We start from the raw sequence: 21,896 nt of genomic DNA on the forward strand, positions 1-21,896 counted from the left end.
TGCAGCCCTTTGAGGACTGGCTAACTAAGCATTTTTCAGACAAATTCCCAAGCCCTGCTCTGGAAAACACCTTCATACATATTTCACATGCAATAAAAGGTTCACATATGTACATTCAATTACTGCAGTTGCTCAAACAACATTTCTAGCTGTGAGCAGAAATGGCCATTTATTATCTGCTCAGATGGCTATTCATAACTGTATGGAGAAATTAGACAAAATTGTGATCAGTGTGGATGAAGACAGAAAGAGGGGGTTTTTTATTCATCCAAACAACCTCAATCAGAGTAATCATAAATCATCTTTTCCTTTTTGCCTTTGCTCGTTGATATATAAAGCTAAGGAACAGACTTGTTCACACATACAGACTCTCTGAGGAAGAGCTTCCAAATCAATTCAAAAGCAAAACTGGCCCAGCATTTTAATGATTCAGTCAATAGTGACTTTCGCCTTTCATATAGGGCTTTATTCCCTTTCTTTTTCTGCAGAGCTTTGGTTCAGACAAAGGTTAAATAAAAGATCCTGAACTCAGGAATCAGTTTGTACTGTGGATGTCTTCATTAAATAAGACGAGGAAAAGACCAAAGTATCTGGAAGCTTAAAATGACGCTCGAAAGAGCAGAAGCTGTTCAAAAACAGTATCCAAAACAGCTGCGCGGTGCCGGGGCCCTGCCTCGGGCGCCAGGCCTGCAGGTGTTAGCGGCTTCCTCGCCTGTTTCTTGGCGCGCCTGCCTGTTTTCCATTTAGCTGCCTTTTCTGGCTTCAGCCGCAACATCTCACACCCAGCTCTGTCCGGGGGATGTGGAATCAGCACAAAGTGGGTGAGATGGGGAAGCGCGCAGCCCTCAGCGGTGTCTGTGAGGCAGCATGTCAAATAAGGCACAGGCGTGAGGCACAGGCGTGAGGCACGGATGTGAGACAGGCATGAGGCACAGGTGTGAGGCTCAAGTGTGAGACAGGCGTGAGGCACAGGTGTGAGGCTTGGGTGTGAGACAGGCATGAGACACAGGTGTGAGGCTCGGGTGTGAGACAGGCGTGAGGCACAGGTGTGAGGCATGGGCATGTGGCACAGGTGGGAGGCACAGGCATGAGGCACAGGTGTGAGACAGGCGTGAGGCATGGGTATGAGGCACGGTGTGAGGCGCAGACACGAGGCACAGACATGGGGCACAAGTGTGAGGCACAGATGCCAGGCACAGACCCAGCCAAGGTGCAGATGTGAGGCACATCCCCGAGGCGCGTCCCTGAGACACATCTCCAAGGCACATCCATGAGGCACGTCCCTGAGGCACATCCCTGAGGCGTGTCCCTGAGGTGCATCCCTGAGGTGCATCCCTGAGGTGCATCCCTGAGGTGCATCCATGTGGCGTGTCCCTGAGGCGTGACCATGAGGTGTGTCCCTGAGGTGCATCCATGAGGTGTGTCCACGAGGCGCATCCATGAGGCGCATCCCTGAGGCATGTCCCTGAGGCACATCCCTGAGGTGTGTCCATGAGGTGTGTCCCTGAGGCGTGTCCCTGAGGCACATCCCTGAGGTGTGTCCATGAGGTGTGTCCCTGAGGCGTGTCCCTGAGGCGCGTCCCTGAGGCACGTCCATGAGGTGTAGGCACGAGGCACATCCATGATGCACAGGCACAAGGTGCATCTGTGAAGCTCACCCGTAAGGTGCGTCTGTGAGGCGCAGGCACCCGCACGCCTCAGCGGCGCCCTGGCTGCAGGAGCACGCTCACGTCCCTGAGGAGGGGGCAGAGAGCCGAGGCTGAGGAAGAGCCGTCAAATAAAAATCCACCAGTTTTGTGTTTACATCATGCAGAAAGGCTCTTCTTTGCTAGCAAGCATGAGCGAAGTCTGGTTTTGTTTCATTTTTCAGATGCGCTTGATTATTATGGGCTCGATTCGCATTTACTTCTGTCGTCTGTTCCTTATAACTTTTTTTTCTTTAATAAAGCAGATCTCTCAGCTGTCTGGAAAGTAGCAAAAATAAACATGGTTTATCCATGGTTTATACTGGGCTCCATATAGTCAATACCCTGTACCCAGCCTGTACCCTTCCTAGTTTATGGAAGACAGAGGGAAAGGAAAAATGATGCGTGACCATGCTAGTAAAACTACTGGCATAAAGTCAGAGCTTCATGGGGGGCAGAGTATTTTCTGTTTGCAGAGATGAACTTTGGCATGGGGTACATAAACCTTGATTTTTTTTAAAAGGTGAAAAGCAAGGTTTTTTTATGTGTCAGACTACACAAAACCAGTGCTTAATTTTGCAGTTCATAGTGTGCAGAGTTGTTTGCTGACAACCAAGCAGTAAATACCTTCCTTCCTTCCTCCAGATCTAATGAGATTTATTTATTTACACCAAAATAGGAGCTGAAAGTGGTCATGCTAACAGCTTCACTCAAAGCTTCCACGTCCCCATCTTCCTCCTCTTTGCTAGCGGTTATGTATTTTCTTGGCTCTATCTGACTTTTGTTGTGTACAAAATAATTAGGGAGATGGGGATCAAGGAACATGTCAGCCCTGTTGCCTGTGAGCCAGCTCATTAATCCATTACGTGTGCTGATTTCTGATTGCAATTCTCTCGCTGCTCCAGTGTTCACCAGGTGCAAAGCTCCAAATTCGGAGCTCCCGGCATGGGCAGCTTTCCAGCTCTTTTGCGCGGGTAACTCTGGGCAGCTTCTGTCAGCGCTGCTGCTAAAAATCTTTTCCACCAAGAGAATCCTCCTTCATCTATCTAATATTCCTTGCATTTCTCCTATTATAAGCTCCCACCAATCTTTATTACTCCCTGGTTATATTGCAGGAGTACTGAGAAGCTGAGTCTCTTTGGCACTAGGTGATGCTTCCTGGAAGGATGAATCCTCTCTAACTACATATCCTCATACACCAATCATTTCATGAGGCAGAAAACATCCTAAATAAATCCGAACTAAGTCCCAGGTCTTATGCACAGACACATACATACCCCTCATAAAAAGCAGCCTTCAGCATATAAAATCTCACATGCACAGTCCAGATTATTGCATACTATATCCAGAGATATAGAGGCAATATAAATCTTTTCTGGTCTCAGTTTTGCATTTCAAAGCAGCTACTCAAAAACCAGGACTTACTGGAGCTTGGCTCAGGTTGAAAGCACTGTTTGGCCATCGTGACTTCTCCAAAGGGATAGCTTTGTGACATGGACTAATTGCCCCAATCTGCACACAAGCCTGCAGTCCATTCAGCAAATGCAAAGAGAAATCACTCTCCTCTGAGCATCTTTCATCACTTTTGCGATTGCCTGTCAGATCATGATTGCCTGTCAGATCGGTTACTAAGTGAAAGGAAAGAAAGAGTTATTGAATGACACAAGCTGAGCTCTGATAACAATGTTGAGACAAGCTGATGGGCATTGAGGGGAGGTTTAGTGTGTCCCTGGATGGACATCAGTTAAGCTTATTAAAATGTGATCAGTTCCAGGTAGAATTTTCTCTGTTACAAAAGTTGCTTAATGAAAGTAATTGTAAATCACTTAGAGAGGTTCAACCAATTAAAATACCATCCATCAATCTTCCACAGCTGTCTGGGAGATGCCTTAGTAAGATTCTTTTTAGAAGATAGAGCCAAACCATACTTTTTTACTGAACCTCTAATAATTTAAAAATTGAAAGTATGAGCCTAGAGTATCTATGTTTTTTTAAGGAATATTGGTCAAAAGCCAGGTATTAATGAAGTATCCATACATCCTACATGCTTCATTAACTTATACATGTATAATTTCCCTTCTGAAAAAATGTTCTGAAGAGTTCATTCATTTCTCTTCACTGATGTTCTGAGTTTGAGCTATCTGCCTGAGAAAGAGGCTACTGCTACGAGATTTTGTGCAACCATCGAGCAAACAGAAATAGCAAATATTCTGCAGCCACAACTCACAGAAGACCTACACTCTGAAAATCTGCTGCATTAACAGTCCTTTTTCATAATTAATATATTCTAAGGAAATCAGATTTGTCCATGAATCATTTCCTTCACAAGAAAGGAACTAAATGCATAATGACTGTTTGTATCCCTAATGAAAAGTTTGAACAACTCCGAGCAGAGTTCAGCAAAACCCTTGTGACATTAAGCATGAGTAGAAACTGAGTTTAACAGTTGAAGTGTCACACTGAAATTCAAGAGGATAAATTAGCTCTCTAACAGTTGTATATATTTCTCAGAGATGTTTGTACTTGTAGGTTTACTTTACAGCCTGCCAAGTGACAGAAGAGAACAGTATCAGAGCAGTGTGTAAACACACACTGTAGAGCAGAAATGCAAGCATGGCTGTACCTCTTTGGACAGGGAGACCCTTTTCTCTCATTTCTCTAGAGGCTTTCTGCCAACTGTTGCTTTGGTTGCGTTGCAAGCTGGGCTGGGGAGATATTTCTCCGGGCACTTAGACTCTAGTGACTGCATCTTCCAACACAACCCTAGAGTGGGTCATGCCCAGCAAGTAGGTTTTCCAGGTATTAAACTCTGTCCATATGAGTGTTTAAAAAAATTAACTAATGTATTTTCAAACATCAGATCTGGCCAGGGCCTTAGTCACTTCAGAAGCAGGCAGCACAGGGTTCCCACCAGCAAACTGAAACAGTCTGGAGACATGTGAAACTCAACACACAAGAGGAAGGAAGAAGAGAACTGCAAAGGATTCCAGTTTGGGTTATATCTGCTTTTGCAGAATAAAGAGAGACTTGAATCTAATGAGAGGCTTTTGGTTCAAGAGAAGAAGACAAGAGGCCTTTTCTGTCCTTCAAAGGGGAATCTTTCTTTCTTCTTCCTTCCTTTCCCTCAGAGCATCCTGATGTCCCTGGGGAAAATATCACAAATGAAGTTTAAACTGAATCAGGCAACTTCTTTATTTTCCCATAGACAAAAACTAATCATTGCAGGAAATGAGGAACACTCCCCCATTTGCACTGGGTCGTCAAGGAAGTGCTGCTATGCTGAGGCCTCTTCTGAAAATTTCTTTTAATCTTCATTTTCTGCCTTGTTCCTTATGGACAAAAGCCAGGCCTCAATGGTGCCAATGGGGGCAGGAATTCACACTTGTTTTCAAACCTATGTCAGCTGAAGCAACTAAAAATCAGGTTGGGAGAACATAGCCTGAGTGAAATACAGCAGTTTTATTCATGATGGATTTTTTTTCCATTCACTGTGCTGTCCCTCTGTAGTTAAAGAAGATGCATTTAGAGGAGTAGAGCTCCTTTCAAAAGAAATAGGATTTTCCACACCTTAATCCAAAAAAGAGACACAAAAAGGAAACTATCTTCTAACAGCAGGGGAAAAAAAAGAAGGAAAATAATATGAAAAGATAAAAAGCAGATCTCTTGCTGCTAGGAATGGAACTGAAGAAGTCAAATGTAATGTTTACACTGCTGAGTAATACATAGGATCAGGGGTTGCATCCAGCAAGATGCTAGGTACCTTCAGTGGTATCTTACAGTGCTATCATCCCAGGCCTATCGCTATTCCCAGCTTTACCTTGCTTTATTTTCCCTGAACTTTATTAGTGCATGTCCCCAATCTCTGCTGGTTGTTATTCACTTTTATGGATATCCTTCTGCAGCCTTGTGACCCAAATACCAACATACACAGTTTTAATTTTATTAGGCTTGCACCCATCCTTGTAACTGCCATAATCCCTTGTTTGGGGCCTGCTGGTATAAATATTGCCTACGACCTGTCAGGCATCATGTTAATATAAACAGTGCCTTGAGGTTTAACTAGGCAGTGCCAACTACGTCTATGCTTGGCCCAGCTTTTACCATCTGTCATATCAAATGGTACAGTGGTATTTGTTGCCCTTTGCAATAGATTCTCTTGTAATGACATCAACTAAATAAGCATATAAAACCCAGAAGCTTTGAATACACAAAGCCTGTTTCTCCAGAAATCAGCATTAATACAAATCCTAGATATGAGCACTGTGACACAATCTTACATGTTATTCAGTACCAGAAAGAGCGTGCATTCCTTGAATGGTGTTGAAGACACGTGGCTGCTGATGCGATGAAACTCAGAAAGCTGAGAGATTTCATTCAGACGGGGCAAATACAGCCCGACAGCATCTGCCTTTGCTCAAAAGTTACAACACGCTGCTCTCTGGCTGTATGCATCACAGCTCCCCTTGCAACGCAGAGAAAAAGAAATAAATTGGTCAAACTGGGCTGAAGGAATGAGAAGGGTGGGCCCAAGGAGAGCCCTCAAGGAGGGCTGCCCCAGGGCCCCAGTGCTGTGACTTGCTCTGACCTGGAGGGGAAGAAGGAGGCAGGACAGGGAGGAAAGTACCTGCCCAAGGCATCCTACTCCAGCAGCCCCTTCTACCCTGGGGCAGTGCTAGTGCTGTGAGTCGTTCTGAGCCTCAGAAGAAGGGCAGACGGACCAAAAATCTTTTTTCTCACTGTAGCTCCGGTATTCAGTCAAGCTGGCCTCCAAATACCTGTCCAGGCCTTTTTACACATGATTTATTTCTCCACATTCGTGCTTACACAACCTAAGTTTTTCAGAGAGGTTAGACATGGAAAAGGCCTGTGAGGTCATTTAGGCTGTTTCCCAGCCATAACCACAGGATAAACACAAAGTAAAATAAAATTCTCAGTATAATCTAATATAATTTAACTTCCAGGACTGCTTCCACATCCAGTTTAGTCTGAAAATCAAGACTGGCATAGTTTAAATCATCTTTTGCAAAATGAAAAAGATGTCACTCAAAATTTATATTTCTCTCTGCAGGGCTTCCTGTGCGATAAACAAACAATAGCTAGTGTCTCCTCCTCCCCTCTTTCCTCTCTTGCTCCCTTCTTACTTGAGATTTAGTTCCAACAGAAAATAGAGACAAAATAAGACAAAATATAGACCCACAGGATGTAATAATTCAAGACTTAATGTACTTTTAAATTGGAAGTTTGATTTAGAAGGGAAATGAAAATCCAGCCGCGTAGAAGAATCATTCCCAGGTGGCCGCTGCACTCCTGGGCTTCACTGCCTCCCTCTCCACTCCTACAGGCCCTGGCCTTGGGTTGCCATGTGGCACCTCACTTGCTTAAGTGTTGGAAATATCAGCAGTTCACAGAGCCAGCCCTGCTTCTATTAAGACCACATTTGCAAATAATCAGTTAATTAATGAGAAATGGCAGAAAGGCCTGATCTTGATGCAGTGGATACACATGCACCCTTTTGATGTGGTACAGCTGATGCAGAACCAGGTCCACAGAGTGGGGGAAACAGTCATGTTCCTTCCAGTACTGATGCCACTAGATAGAGACAAACAAGTGACCAATTTTTCTTTCTTTTAATTACAAATTAGGGGCATAAAATCTCCAACCTTGCAAACACCGTTTTGGAGAGTCTCCCCTCCATGGGGGTGGGTTGAGCCCTTCCAAGGGGGTTGCCCAGGCAGTACTCAGCTCCACCAAACCAGCTTGCCCTGTCTCATCCCTACCTTCCTGAAGTAACCCCAAGACGGTGCAGAACAGGTCCTAGGGCCAACAATAGTAATAAGAAATTTTGACAGCAACTTTGTTCAGCATTAGTTTTGCAACTTACCTCTTTCCTATGATAAGTATGTGCTCACGGAGGTGGAAGACAGCAGCAAAAGGCACCAGGTGTCTGCGAAAAGGGCACTTTCACTCAGTGTTAGATGAAAGTTAACACATTCCCACATTTAAAATTCATCTGTGGGGAGGGCACCGACTAGGGAAGGACTGCCACCTTAAACCTGCTTGATCCCTTATGATAAAATTGAAATATAAGGATTAAGGGTGACAGACACAGGTCAGGGAGTCCCAATCCGAGCAGCACAGAGGCCCATGGTACAAAAATGTGTGGTAGAGAATCCTTTCTGATATGCAGCACAGCATGCTACCATCTGGGATTTTAAAATCAGACCATAAGTGTCTCCAATGCACTTAGCTATGTGTTTAATAGATTTTTAATTGCAGAGTGATTGCACGTAATATTACAGAATTACCACAGATTGCTTAATTGACTATTTGTTTGCTGGGGTTAAGCAGTTATTTTTTCAGTCTATGTTTTTGCTGGTGTAGATCCCTGCCTCCATATTATTTGACACAGCACTCTCCAAGCTACAGAAGCATAGGTCTTTTACAAGAAGGAAAACAGTTTCAATTAACATGTTCGTAAATTTAACAGCCAGATGTGTAGGATTGTTAAAATTTATTCCAGAAAGAATCCAGCTCATGCTATTTCTAAAGAGCTACATGCAGTGATAAGCACCTGGGAAGCGCCAGTCCATGTAGGTTGGTGCAAAAATTATCCAGACATCCTTGTGCATGTAGCTGCACTGTCTCTCTGCCCCAGAAGGGCTTTCTGCATCCCTGTGGGGACATCACAGCTCTGTTACCTCTGACATGACACTTCCCACTTCTCCTGTGCCACATTTCATTTAGGGTCTGTCCCCTCTGAAATCCAAAGCAAAGCTCTTTGGGGCAGGATCAGACACAGGTCAAATTCATTTGCTTGATTGTGTCTTTTTAGACTGACTGAAGAGCTGCAGGCCCTGTAGCGATGAGTTATAGCTACGATCACAATGACTGCATAGTAGACAAAAATATTCAGATCAGAATAATGAATTACTGGGACAAGAGAATAAAAACAGACTCTCTAGCCTTCCTTCCAAAACACGTTCCTTCAGTTGCCTTAAACTTTATCAAATAAATGGCTCTATCCGCATTCTTGGAAGATGCTTTCATACTTCATGCAGCCTGATACTAAAGGAGTATAGCCCTCTCCAGAGTTGTGGTTATATGTTTCGTAAAAGAAACAGCACGTGGAGCTGAAGTAAGGCTGCCAGGAATTCTTGAATCTCTGTATGAACTCAGCAGTGACTCCGCCAGCAGTGGTACTTGCAAAAAGAGGGCATAGACCCTTCTTCCCACAGCACTCCACTGTCAGAGCTGGTTACTGAAGCCTCCTTGTGTCTTTCGGCTGCATAATGGTGATGGGAAGACACAACCAGAGCCAGAGGCTCTCCTTGTGCACTGCGTTCTCCGAGGGAAGCAAGGCTGCTTCCCTGCTGCCCTCCAAGTTAGGGCGTAGTCCCCAGGGGAGGAGAGGGACAGGGTTTGGAACATGTCCGCAGCAATTTTTTCAATCCCAAGGCAGAAGGAAAAACACCCTTTGCTTCCAAATACCAAATCTACATTGCACTGTTGGTATGTCAACCTGTGAGAGAGGTTTGCTGCTTGCTATCCCTTTACAGGTCACATAAAGGACAAGAGTGATGTGGCCTTTATTTTCCGTAGAGCAAATTTGAGATAAAAAATTAACATGGTTATTTTATTTAGCCTTGATTTTCTTCATGGCTTTTATTGTGTTATGTTTTAACTGAGATTTCTTTATTTCCTGCTTGGATTCTGCCAGAATCCTGTTATTTCATACAGAGGTTGGAATATATATTACAAAAGGAAACACATCTTTCCCTTGATTGCCTGATTTATCTAGTTTTTAATCTAGATTGATAAAATCTCTCTACCAATTGAGCTTTTATCCTTCAGAATTAGTTCATGTTGCATTTTATTTTCCATTGTCCGATATTACTCAGCTAGAATCTGGAAAGAAAAACATAATGTCTTTCTCTGCTTACCTTTCTAATTAATCATTTTTATTATGGCAATGTCCACACCCAAACATTTTGCACTCCCTTGCTCAGGTGTTGCACAAACGCAGAACCTAAGGACAATCCTGCCCCCAAGAAAGCAGCCTCTGAAGCTGTTAATGATCCCAAGTACTGTGGGGACCACAGTCAGTGGCTCTGTGCCATGGATGTAGCTTCATGTAACAAACTAATGGGATTATAGTGCCCCCAATTCCCTGCCTACCTAGATGAAAAATGTATACTGACTGTCTCTGTGGGAACTTTAGACAAAATATCAGTGCCACAAGGGCATAAAACACAAGGGCAGAGGCAGGAACAGTCCAATGTTACTTTAGCCAGAATCTGAACCAGGCATCAGTAGTCCTACCAGTATCTTCTCTTCATAATGTCATTGCCTCTATGCTTATAGCTGCTTTCTCTGATTTCTGTTGTACTTGCCTTTATACACATTTACAGGCTGGCTGTCCCTTAGGCTTATTAATGCTTTGCACAGCAACAACATAAGAACAAACAGAGGCTTTCCATGAACAGTTTGTGGTAATAAACACGCACACAGACAGGTCCCTTTTTCACCTAAAATGAAGAATTGCACATAGAAAGTAATGGACTCTGTTTGTACCTTGCAGGTGCTGTGGTGATTGCCTTTGTGGTCTGTTGGCTCCCTTATCACATACGGCGGCTCATGTTCTGCTATGTCCCCTCCAGTCACTGGACAGAGTGAGTTGCAACACAAAATCCACATTCGCACCACCGTGCTGAGACAGGGAGGATGCTGGGCCCTTAGCACTTCGCCTCACGGCCTGGAGATGGAGAAGGAGATGGGAGAGCAAAGATGATCTCCAGACGAGGGGTTTGAGCCTCAGCCCCCTAATTGCTGTTTTGTTTCTTCTCTTGGATTTCTTGCTGGGATTGCGACCCAAATTTACAGTCCTCATTTTAACATCTAAATCCCTAGATATGGGTGAAGGGAAGCATTAGCTTGAGCTTAAGTGCATCTGCAGCCCTTACTGCTTTCATTGAGGCCACAGAATTGTCCCCTGTTAACAACAGTGACAAATATTTGCCCATGACAGTCCTTGGTAAAATGACATTTGGACTTAGGAGGGTTTATACAGTGTGTTGCTGTCTACATGACAGAAACATCCATCACTGGCCCTAGGATGGAACAACTCAAGTCAACACATGATTTAGTTCCACAATGGTACATTTTCTAAGTGACAGGAGAGATTACACAGACAGGAAAATAACTGCACTGTTTACTGAGTCTAGGGTAGATTATTTACTTGGCTTTACAGGGAATGAATCAAAATTAAATACTAGCAGTTGTCTCTGAGCAGAAAATGTCCAGGTTCTCAGAGAGCTTAAGGATAGCAGGCTATGTGCAATTGCACACCTATGTCAAATGCACAGGCATTGCTCACAGGTCTGACAGTGCCCACAAATGTTGTCTCAGCTACATGCACCTTTCTGCAGCATCAGACCAGGTTCCTATGCAGAGCAGTCGCAGAGCTGCCCATTAGTTCTGAATATGCGATTAAGTGCTAATGCTGTCTGGGAATACACACCCAGGTAACTTGAGGGGGAGATGGCATGAGAGGGGTTTGGTGAAAAATGTGACCTTCCATAAAGATCATCCTCCTACTGTGTTACATCCCTTGTGCTCTCTGGGACAGAGTCTGTTTCCTGCTATGAACAGGAAAAAAGAAAAAAAAAAAGAAAACATCTACATTACCAAAAAGCAGATCAACTGAGAGACATTAAAATTTCATAAACTCCAAGCAGAAATAATAATTTACAATACAGCAGTCTAATGAATAGCATTGTGCATCCAGCCATAGTAAAAAAACCAAACCCTATATTTAAGCATAAAAACAGAGCTCTAGGCACTCAGTGGGGCAAACTTGTTTCTTGTTTGCTTTCCTATATGAAAAGCACTTAAAGCAGTAATCAATTATGTAACAGTTGCATTTACTCTGAGTAAGAGAGGCAGAGAATTTTGTCAGCAGTTAGTGTGAATTTATTCATAGTGGTTGCATTCAGATATTTTTTTCTTCTTTTAAAAGCCAAGAGTAATTTTAGGAAAACATTGAATTTACAAACATATTATGAATGGTGAACTATCAGGATGATGGTTAATAAGAGCTTGCAGCAGCTTGCCATAATCATCTATAAATGCATATGCCAGCTCCTGAGGAAGAGAAATCTTTGCTATATTAATTCTTCACAACTAAATAAAGAGACTCTGTATATAAGAGCTGGGATGGGCTGCCCAGTACTTGCCAGTCCTGGGCAGGCTGTGTCTGGCACTGGTGAGGTATCCACCACAAGCTGATTTATCCTTTGTTAGACACTGCTCAGAATAACGAAAGGTCTGCAGTTTCCACTGAGATAAATGATCTTGGGGAGCATCTTCCTGAAAATGAGATCTAGGTTGCTTATAAACCCTTCACCAACTCAGAACTGTTCACTAAACCTTGGTAGCCTTAGGTCAGCAGATGTGCGAATAGAGACTGAAACAGAATCTCCTCTTCCACTAAAAATAATAACCCTAGTTTTAAAAGCTGAAGGAGGATATCGAAGATCCATTAGCAGTAAGAGGTAACAGGCAAATTTAGTGGGAGGGCTGACAAAACTTCACCCCAAAATCCTTTGAAGACATGTGAACATATTTCCAAGAAAACAGAAGTCTAAAAGACAAAAATTTAAAAAGCATTTTCCATCACTTCTAGCTGAAAGTAATGTCTTTTGATGGTCAGCACAGGTTGAAAAAGCATGCTGCGATCAACATACCATCCCAGAATACCAACTAATCCCAATCCAGGAACCCATTGAATGAGCTGATGCAGTTCTCACTGCCTGAAGGGAAGAGATAGCTACATGTGGGATCTTAGCAATTCCACAGGCTTTGTAGAACAGAGCTGCAGCAAGAAAAGTCAGGCTGAAGTGTGACACATGCAAGACAGAAACAAATTTCCAAGCACTTTCTTCTGTTTCAAGCATGTCTATTTTTGAAGAAAAAATGGATGCATGAAGTAAATATCATACCTGGCCTTAGGGAAAAATTAAATTTCTAACTATTAGGGATTAGGACAAGACCTCTGTAGAGACATTTGACCTATGTTTGGCCAGCCCCAGGTGGAAGCATGGATGTTTCCCTGGTGGACCATGCACTGACACCCATTGGCAAGCCCATGTCCCTAACATGAAAGGTTAGCTGAAGTTTAGCTTGTGTTTTTCTCATCCTTGTGGCTTTAAATTAACTCAGTTCTCCTCAGGCTACTTAGATTTTTATCTTTTGTCTGTTCTTGCAGTTTCCTTTTTAACTTCTACCACTACTTCTACATGCTGACAAATGTCCTGTTCTATGTCAGTTCGGCAATCAACCCCATCCTCTACAACTTGGTATCTGCAAACTTCCGACAGATCTTCATCTCTACGCTCATGCTGCTGTGCCTGCCATGGAGGAAAAAGAAAAAACGACTTGCCTTCACCAGGAAATCCAATAGTATCTCCAGCAACCACACATTTTCCAGCCAGGTCACAAGGGAAACTACATACTGAAGCCAAAGGAGGAAGGGAAATGTATACCAATCTGGAATCAAAACTTGAGAGAGGCCTCTGTGACTTACATGCATGGTCTCCAAATTCACATAACACAGTTGTGTTTAGCAAAGTCATTTTTGTTGGAAAAATAGGCTTTGTTCTGCCAGTAACTTTGAGGTTATGTTAAAGCATTGGCCTTGCCTCTTGTGAATAATGTCTACACGTTTTGTAACTTCAGTCTGGTGTAAATCCAGATGCAGTGTTAACTGGGAAGCCAAAACATGTTAAACGTAGGCAAATTCATACTGCATTTCATCCTTTTCTCAATGCAGAGACGCCATGATCACATTCAAGGGTTTGAGATAATTTTTCTTGGTGGCACTGAGCAGAGAGTCTGAAGAGGAGAAAGCCGTTTCTGACAGAAAGGGATGTTTTTGAAGGATGGACATACTCATCTATGAGATGTTCAATTAATGAGGGGTGAAACACTCAGGGAGTCAGGTGATTGTTTTAAAAATACTTCTAAATTCTGATTAATATTACCTGTGTGCTCAAGAGATCCACTTTAACTCCTTGAATTTAAATAAGAACAGATGATGCCTTATCTAGATGAGGGTGGGCGTGGTCTGGAGGAACAGAAATCAGTGCTGGTTTTGGAATAAGGATCATCTTCTCCTTTAGTGTATACATATAGCGCCTGGCATAGTGAGCCTCCACTCCTGCTGATATTGGTATTGCAATATGAATAAATAACTCTGGTAAAATCAAGAATACAGTATCTGTGCCCAGCTGGAGTGCTGAGAATGAACAAAGAGGGACAATCTTACTTTTGCCACAAGCCAAATCCTGTATTTTACCAGGGGAAAAAGTTAGCTGGTTTGCATTAAGAGATGAGGAAATTCCAGGCTCACGAGGGGTACAGGCTACAAAGATAAAAGCAAACTGCTTGAATTCTGTGGGATGGAAGGCCTTCGGATTTTTCCCATTCTTATTCCAGTTTTACTTCTTTGCACATTATTTTCACAAGGCTGACATCTCATAGGATACCAGCTATAGGTAGAGAAACCTCTTGTTCTACCTTTTCTTTTATTTCTTTTTGCTAACAAACCTGTTTGCATACTGATTTGTAAACACAAATCCACAGATAGCACAAATGAAAAACAGAAGAAGGTTGGGGAGTCTTAGCACTGAAACAGCTTTCTTTTAACAAGCCAGAGAAGTGGAAGTAAGAACTGTTGAGTCTGAATAAGTGATTCAAAAACAGAGGATGTGGCGCAGGGATCCTGTGGCATAAAGCTCCATAGTAAGTCAGACTGCTTGATACAGACAGTCAGAGGTTGTGCTGAGCCCTGACTATTTGCTTGCTCTAAACGAAAAACAGGATCAAAATATAGAACACAAAACGTAACTTCTCTTCCTCTTCTTTATCCCCTTAATTCTAGCTTTGAATTTGAAAATTTTCAGCTGGCCAGGAAAGGTAGCCTGAGGTTTTCTGCCATATGGTTCTATCTCTAACAACAAACCATGAGATGCAACAAATTGCTCCAGAGCCTTCAGCACCAGAAATCATGGACCTCTGGGGATAAGCTAACAGGTTTTTCCTGCTGTCACAGCATGAGATGGGGATCTGCGTGAACCCAGGAGCCCATCCGTCATCCTGTGCAACCTGTGCTGTGATTTTGCTATTAGCAACCTTGTGTCCTCTTTTATACCAGGGCAGAAACTAGATCAGTGCTGTCCCTGCCCACCAGCTTGTTGCCATGTTCCCTTGCTAGATGTATTCCTAATATATCTTAGCCCTTGGGCAGTCTAAGTCAGAAACCCATCCAGTGACCTAGCAATTATACTCATGCAAAGATGATTCTAAAACATCCATTCAAGAAAATAAGTTTATTTTATTAAAGGTCTGGGCTTTTCCAAGGCTGTCACAAACTATTGCTAGCAATTCAAGCAGGCTCTAGAAAAGAAGTGAGCTGCACATTAGATCAAGGTGGGAGGGCATTTTTAGTGAGGCTAAGTTTTAATCTAATCTAGAGTAACTGTGAGAACAGTTACTTTCTGGTGGTAACAGCCATTGCTATTCATTCTGCTGAAGCACTCTCTGCTCTGAAATAATGAGAATCTCTGTAACGGGAACAGTACGGGAGGTGGGATTCATCGCTGTGCCCTGGCGAGAGGAGGCTCTGTGCACATACCTCTACTCAGATGCTTCATTAGGATAGGAAGGCTTTCCTCTTTAGGATGACAAACCAGAAGTGCCATGTGGCTTCAGGTAATTCAGCTTTCCAGGCTTTGCCCATTCCACTGCTTCTATCATCTGAAGAGCACCCATGTTGTGCCCAGTGTTAGGCAGTCATTATGTTAGATACGTAGATCTAATCCCATGACCAGCTACATGTGGCCAATAGAACTCCCCTTCCAGTGAAGCCTGTCTTGCAACAGTGGAGATCTGTTACTGATCCACTGAGTATCAGCGATTTTTCGTGGTTCAGATAAGGTATCTCATGGGGCAGGCCCCATTGGTCTCCAGACAAAGAGAAAATGCCTGTGGAGTTGAGTGACAGCTTTCTATTCCTGAGACATTTATAACCTGGCCATTGCATAGACCTAGTGACCACAGTAAAACAAGCTACCATCAGCCGTGACATCTAACCACACCTACAAGCGATGGGAGATTTTTTTAATGCCTAGTACAAAATTACTCCAAAAGAAAGGGCTCAAAATAGAAATCAGTGGGACTTTAGTTTCTTCTGATTCAGCCAAACTACAGGCTCTGTCCTGTCATGCCTTCTCTTAATTTCTTGCCCTGGTTGTATCCAAACAGAGGGCAGAGATAACATTTGACATAGCACTTTGGTTGCTCTTGCACAGTTGACTCCTCTTTGGTGAGAAAAACAAGTCATGGGAAAAAAAAAAGTAGAAAGGAGGGTGATGTCTCTTTGGAAGAAAACTTTCAAGGAACCAGTAAATATTATCACTGTGTGTTAGAAATGGCACAAGCAGGTTGGAAGAAGGGGCTACAGAAGCCTATCCATATTGCCTTGTGGGCTGTCTGTAAAATGTGTAAGAGTTGAAGAACTACAAATTGACCTGTTGATACATAGTTTACTCACTGTTTAGACCTTAATTTAATGTCTGTCTGTTGAAGTTCAGTCAGATTTTTATGAACGTGCAGGAGGACTGTAGCTGAGAGGGGCAGTCCCAAGGAGATACAGGTTTACATGGGCACAGGGAGCACTGAGCACTCACGGTACCTTGACAGCTTCCAGCTGATAAAGCTGACAAAGGTGAGCTTGAAACGGAATAAATAATTTGTTGTGGACATCATCCATAACAGATCATCTCCACTGCTCTCACAGCTCCTGCACTGGCAAAGTCCAGGAACTATGAGCAGAGAAAGAGGAGTCTTAATGTCACACCCTAAATATTGACCTTCTGGGCAAGACACCATTTAAATGGTTCTGGAGAGGACCCAAATTTTGTAATTTCACCTCTAAATAGAATGAACAGCTGGGAGGTAGTTTCTGAAACCTCCCAAGGAAGCTGTAACTGTGTGTTGCTTTGACTTTCTTTAGGATTTAGTATCCTATGTGTCTCAGTTGCTTTTGAATATCCACCTTTGAAATGTTAAACATTATTAATATGCTTGTTAAACACCAACCTGCTAAAATGTGCTTAATTATCTTAGAAAACACTGTACAAAGATTGTGATCACACATAAGATGCTTGTCTTAGGTTTTCATTACTGAGATACACTAGGAGCTTACAGAATACTTAACCACAGCTTTGAGAAAGCTAAGGTTTGTTTTCAATTTGACATGAAAACAGGAACAGGCTGGAATGAAAATTAATTTATTGTAAACTCTTTCCACAATATTTTCTGGGCTCAGGTCCTGAAGAGTTGACTATATGGGGGGGGATTTATCCAAACAGTGTGCTGGCTTCTAAAACTCTTTCTTGCAGTTTAACACAGCCTTAATCTGAGATTGCAGGTCAAAGATGCCTCTTCCACTGGGCAAATCTGATTACCTGCCTTGAGAAGTAGAAGTCACAGATAAGTTCATCTTCTGCCTCCACACCCAGTTCTGCTGTATATAACCTAGTTTTCATTTCACTGAGCTCAGAAAAGTGGGGGTAACTCTCCAAAAAACACCACAGTTTCCTAAAGAATGGCATGGTACTCAAGCAAAGCAAAAGGTACAGACTGCCTGGTATGTGCCAGGGATGTATGTAAGAAATATGGTTCTCTTTCTCTCCATGCTATTTTAACAACAGTTAAACCACTAACCCAAAAAGGTTTAGCTGTCAGCCTAATCAAGCATAAGTAAGTGGCTTTTGCCACTGGACAAAGTATACAATCACGTTCCTTTATTCCTGTCTTGTTTGAATTCTCTATGGGCCGGAGAGGAGTGTCTGCACAGCATGCCGTTAATCTATGCAAATTTCCTATACGTGCTTTGAACCATTTGTTTCAACTAAAAAAAAAAAATCTGCTGAGCCCACAGATATGAAATGCTGACAGATAGATGCAGAGAGATTCCCATCTGAAGAGACTCCATCAAGTGACCTCTTCAAGTATGATCTTGAGGTTTCATTCATGTCTGCAGTGTCAGGGCCACCCATCTGGCTGTGTGCAAAATCAGATTTCCAAAGTCAATATGGTGTTCAGAAATTTCCCCCAGACAGGACTTTCTTACCAAAGGCCCAGCTCACACCACTGAATGCTCTGCTGAGCTTGTCTTTTTTTTGTAAAGTGCGTGAGATCTCGCTTCAGTGACTGTGCCGCAAAGAATAAAACTAAATGGAAAAGTCGGAGTTAGCAGGACGCATGCTGTAAACATGGCAGTAGCAGGACCTTTCCATTTATAACATCAAATGTTTAGTGAAATTAAAAAAAAAAAAAATATATGCTTCTGCTGCAGACGACTTGTGTTGCAGATTTGAACTGAGCATCTGTGTGGCTACCATTTGTATGCGACCGTTGTAAGGGGACACACACTTGTACAGCATGGGAGAGCTGGAGTTTTCATGTGCAATATGCTGAGTGTTAGTCTGATACCCTTCTGATTGTGCTGTTTGGTAAGTGTTTAAAACAAGCTGTGTCTACAAGAAATCTGTCTGATTCTTAAAAATGCAGCTGAACAACTTCTGTTTTCAGTTTGAATTGGTTGAGTGGGAAAGCAGAAATTGCTAATCCAGTATTTCATGATGCTGTGTCCCAGCTTTGTGATCGAGAGTCCCTTCCCCAGCCACGCACTCTGAGAATCCTGCACGTTGTACTTACGGTGAACGTTTTTTTAAAGTGCACCTTTTTTTTTCTGAAATAAAAAATGTTGATGTGCTTTATCTTCCGTGGCCTGTTGCGCACTGGGAATAATGAATGTTAAAAGTGTGTCAGCATCGCCTTTGTAATAGCTACTATGACAAAGGGAAGGAAGCGGGCTGTGAAATCCTTTTGTGTAGCATTGGGAAATGCTCTTAAAATGTAACATGCTGTTATTGATACTGTATTTACTGATCAAATTGCAATGAAACAGTTACTTCCTGGTATTAGTCTTTGTACTGTACAGTATTTTATTCTACTTTATTTTATTTTTTTTTTTATTTTGTCATTTATTGATCCTAAGAAATAAATAGCCAAATTTAAGCCTTGGACTTGTTGTACTTGAAATGGCAGCCGTGAGTTTACCACACAGTCTGCTTATCGGAACAGGCTATCTCATCGCCCCTGAAGTGAACATTGCTTCTCCTCTGCAGAAGAGCCCTCTGAGCACACCACTCCCAAAGCCTGCAAGCTGGCTATTCAGCACACACGCAGCACCCGAATGCCAGCTGCTGCTTGCATCTGCAAATAAGCAAACAAACCGGGGAACAGCTCTGGCTAGATCTGAGTGAGTCTCAGATCAGCAAATTCCAACCTGAGAAATCCCTCCTAAGAGCTGGTAAAAGCAGACCGAGATTCTTGCTGGCTGTCAGTCCCGCTGCTGCACTGTTAGGTGCTGCGCTAGGGAGCATCCAAGCCCCTTTTGGTTGAGCCCCTGGGCTTCGACACACCCAAGTCTAAAGCATGTGAGTTGCGATCTTCTGGGCTTGAGGAAAGACCTGTGTTGCACAGAGGAGAGAGGCTGTGTTGAGATATGCGTAGTGCAACAGATGTCTTGTTGCTTTCTGAAATCCTGTTTTGCTTTTCTTGTCCTCTTGCCTTCTCCTGCTGTAGAGCATACTTTAAAGACAGTGAATCTTGGCCATTATTTCTGCAGCAGCTCTGCCTAGAAAGCTCTGACGAGCTCAGGCCTTATTGTGCTGGGAGCTGGACACACATGGCAAAAGAGACAGCTCTTGCCCCGAAGAATTTGCTGCTGAAAGTCGAAACAGGTTGACCACACCATAACTGAGATTCTCCTTCCTGCCTTCCCCCTTCTTTTGCATGGCCCATCTCATTTACATGGCATTGATTTTTCTAGCATGTAACGTTAGATACAATTTTGTGGGAACAGACTACTTTGGAATCACCCACTATATGAAAGTGTCCTTGCACTTAACGAGCATATATCAGTCTTTCCTAATCCTTCTCTCTGGAGCTCCCAGTTCAAGTCCTGCAGTAAAGCTACTCAGCTGAGCAGCAGAAAAAAAACACAAAATCTTCATATTTTTCAGACGTCCAACCCTGATGATTTGATTTCTGGCAGAAGGGAAGGTTGCTTGGAAAACAGCAACAAAATAATTTAAATACTGGAGATTGTTCATAGTGGGAAAATTCATCTTCTAAAATGAAATGCCCCATCTTTTTGAAAGAATTGCAGTGCTACTTTCAGTTGAGAAGAGCAGGATCCCCTGTTGTCCTTAAACCATCAATTATTAAAGAATCAAATCAGTTATCTGATGGATCCTTTTACTTGCTCTGTTAAAAGGTACATTTTCAGTCCACTGCCTGAGGAGTGGCAGTTAGTGCTTTGGCAGCAAAAACCCACAATACACAGCAATGTTCTCATCTAGTTGCAAAAGGTTTTTGTGCAGGGCAGGACGCTCCCAACGGACTCTCCATTGCTCATGTAGAAACAGAGACCAGGTTCAAGCAGGGGTGAAAAATGTTGCCCTCTGCTAGTCACTGTTCTAGCTCAGGGCTGACTCCTTGGAAAAGCAAAACTCCTGGGAACGAGAGAGCCTCACCCCATCAACACCTTCCACCTAATGTCACGTAACCAGGCATCACATCAAGCCGCATCAATGCAAAGGAAAACCGAAGGCTGTGGGGAATCAATGAATTGCTTTTCTTTTTTGAAAGGTGCAAGGACTGTGCCTCAGGCAATGAGGAATGCTTTCAGTTTGGCCTATATTTCTCATTTCAATTATAAAAGTAATTTCCATAGTTCACAAGAGGGAAATTTCAGAGGCCTTTTGAAACAAATGTTGCATTACAGCAAATGGCTTCATAAAACTTAATAAACATTCATCCAGCAGTTAATTTATCTACAATGTCTTTAAATCCTCCTCTGCCTTATTGAATTTGTTTGAACCGTAGATCAGGTCGGAGTACGTTCATGGGGATATTTAAGCAATAAGGCCATGACAGGCAGCACATCCTGGCTATTATTACAATCCTTGTGTGGGCTGTGAAGCATGAAGCAGAGCATGAAGTGACTTTAGGTACTCAAGTGCAAAACCCCTGCAGAAGTCTGCAAGCACAGATACGGCCCAGAGTGCTGCTAGTCAGCTGGATCGAACAAAATGCTCGGTGCGCTAGTGAATGGTATGGGCATGCTGTCTTCTCCAGTTTGGGCACTTCTCTTTAAAAAGGAAGCCAATGATCCAGTCAGTCCTTGACATGTATCTGTTTCCACATGTATATCCACAAAGAAGAAAGAGAGAGAGCAACTTCCTACAATTGTTTCATCTGAAGATGGCGTTAATGAAAGCAAAATAAGTGGGAAGAGTGCAAAAAACTTCCATGCCTGTGTCAGAGAGGGCCAGAGTATCATCACAGGTGTGAATCCAACAGCAACACACATACCTGAGCATACATTTGCTATAAATTTTCAGTCTTTTGACTTTTCCTCTTGCTTGAAAGCTCTGGCTGACTCTGCTGGTCTGTATCTCCAGGGACAAGACCTTTCATTACACTTGGCTGCTTCTCTATGAAATTCTGAAGAAATGGAAGCGATAGCCTCCACCCTTTTAACACATAAATGTAAAACCATCTTGTAAAGCAGGAGCAACCCACTTTGCCTGCTTTCACACCGCTGCTGCTTTGCCATACACTGCTAACATTGGCAGTGCAAACTTCACAGCTTCCTTGTAAACTGAAGTTACAAAAAGGAGCCATTATCAGTGCATGGCCTAGATCTCCTTCTAGCTCTGCAAAGGCACAAAAAGAATAAAGAGTTCCTCACTTGCAGGTAACACCAGTATCTTGGATGCTCTGTTCCATCTCCCCTAACCTTGGTAAAAAGCCACATGAAAATGAATGGGTGACTACACCGTACTTTGCTGTTTCTTCAGCTTCAGTTACAATAAGGGCTGAATCTGGGATTTCTCTCTTCCTTTCTTCTGCTTATCCTTTCTCCTGTCTTTAGAAACTGTTAGTTAGGGAAGGGTATGTCAGACATTTATGCAATGCAGCTTTCATAGTTAAATAAATCGTAATTAATCAGGAGGTTTGATTGTTCTATGTCTTGTCGCTACTGCTTAGTTATATAATATCCAGTGCCAGCATTCA

The 21,896-nt window shown here is 42.8% G+C and overlaps 1 protein-coding gene across 1 annotated transcript in view; it reads left to right on the plus strand.

The window, feature by feature from the left end:
• NTSR1 (neurotensin receptor 1) overlaps positions 1-13,198 on the plus strand; it is a 59,769-nt gene extending 46,571 nt beyond the window's left edge. The window contains exons 3-4 of the mRNA XM_062589504.1: positions 10,264-10,354; positions 12,949-13,198. Coding sequence (XP_062445488.1) covers positions 10,264-10,354; positions 12,949-13,198 — 341 coding nt within the window. The remainder of the gene's footprint in view (positions 1-10,263; positions 10,355-12,948) is intronic.
• Positions 13,199-21,896: the final 8,698 nt, after the last annotated feature.

The sequence above is a fragment of the Rhea pennata genome, chromosome 16 (assembly GCF_028389875.1).
Source record: "Rhea pennata isolate bPtePen1 chromosome 16, bPtePen1.pri, whole genome shotgun sequence".
NCBI lineage: Eukaryota > Metazoa > Chordata > Aves > Rheiformes > Rheidae > Rhea > Rhea pennata.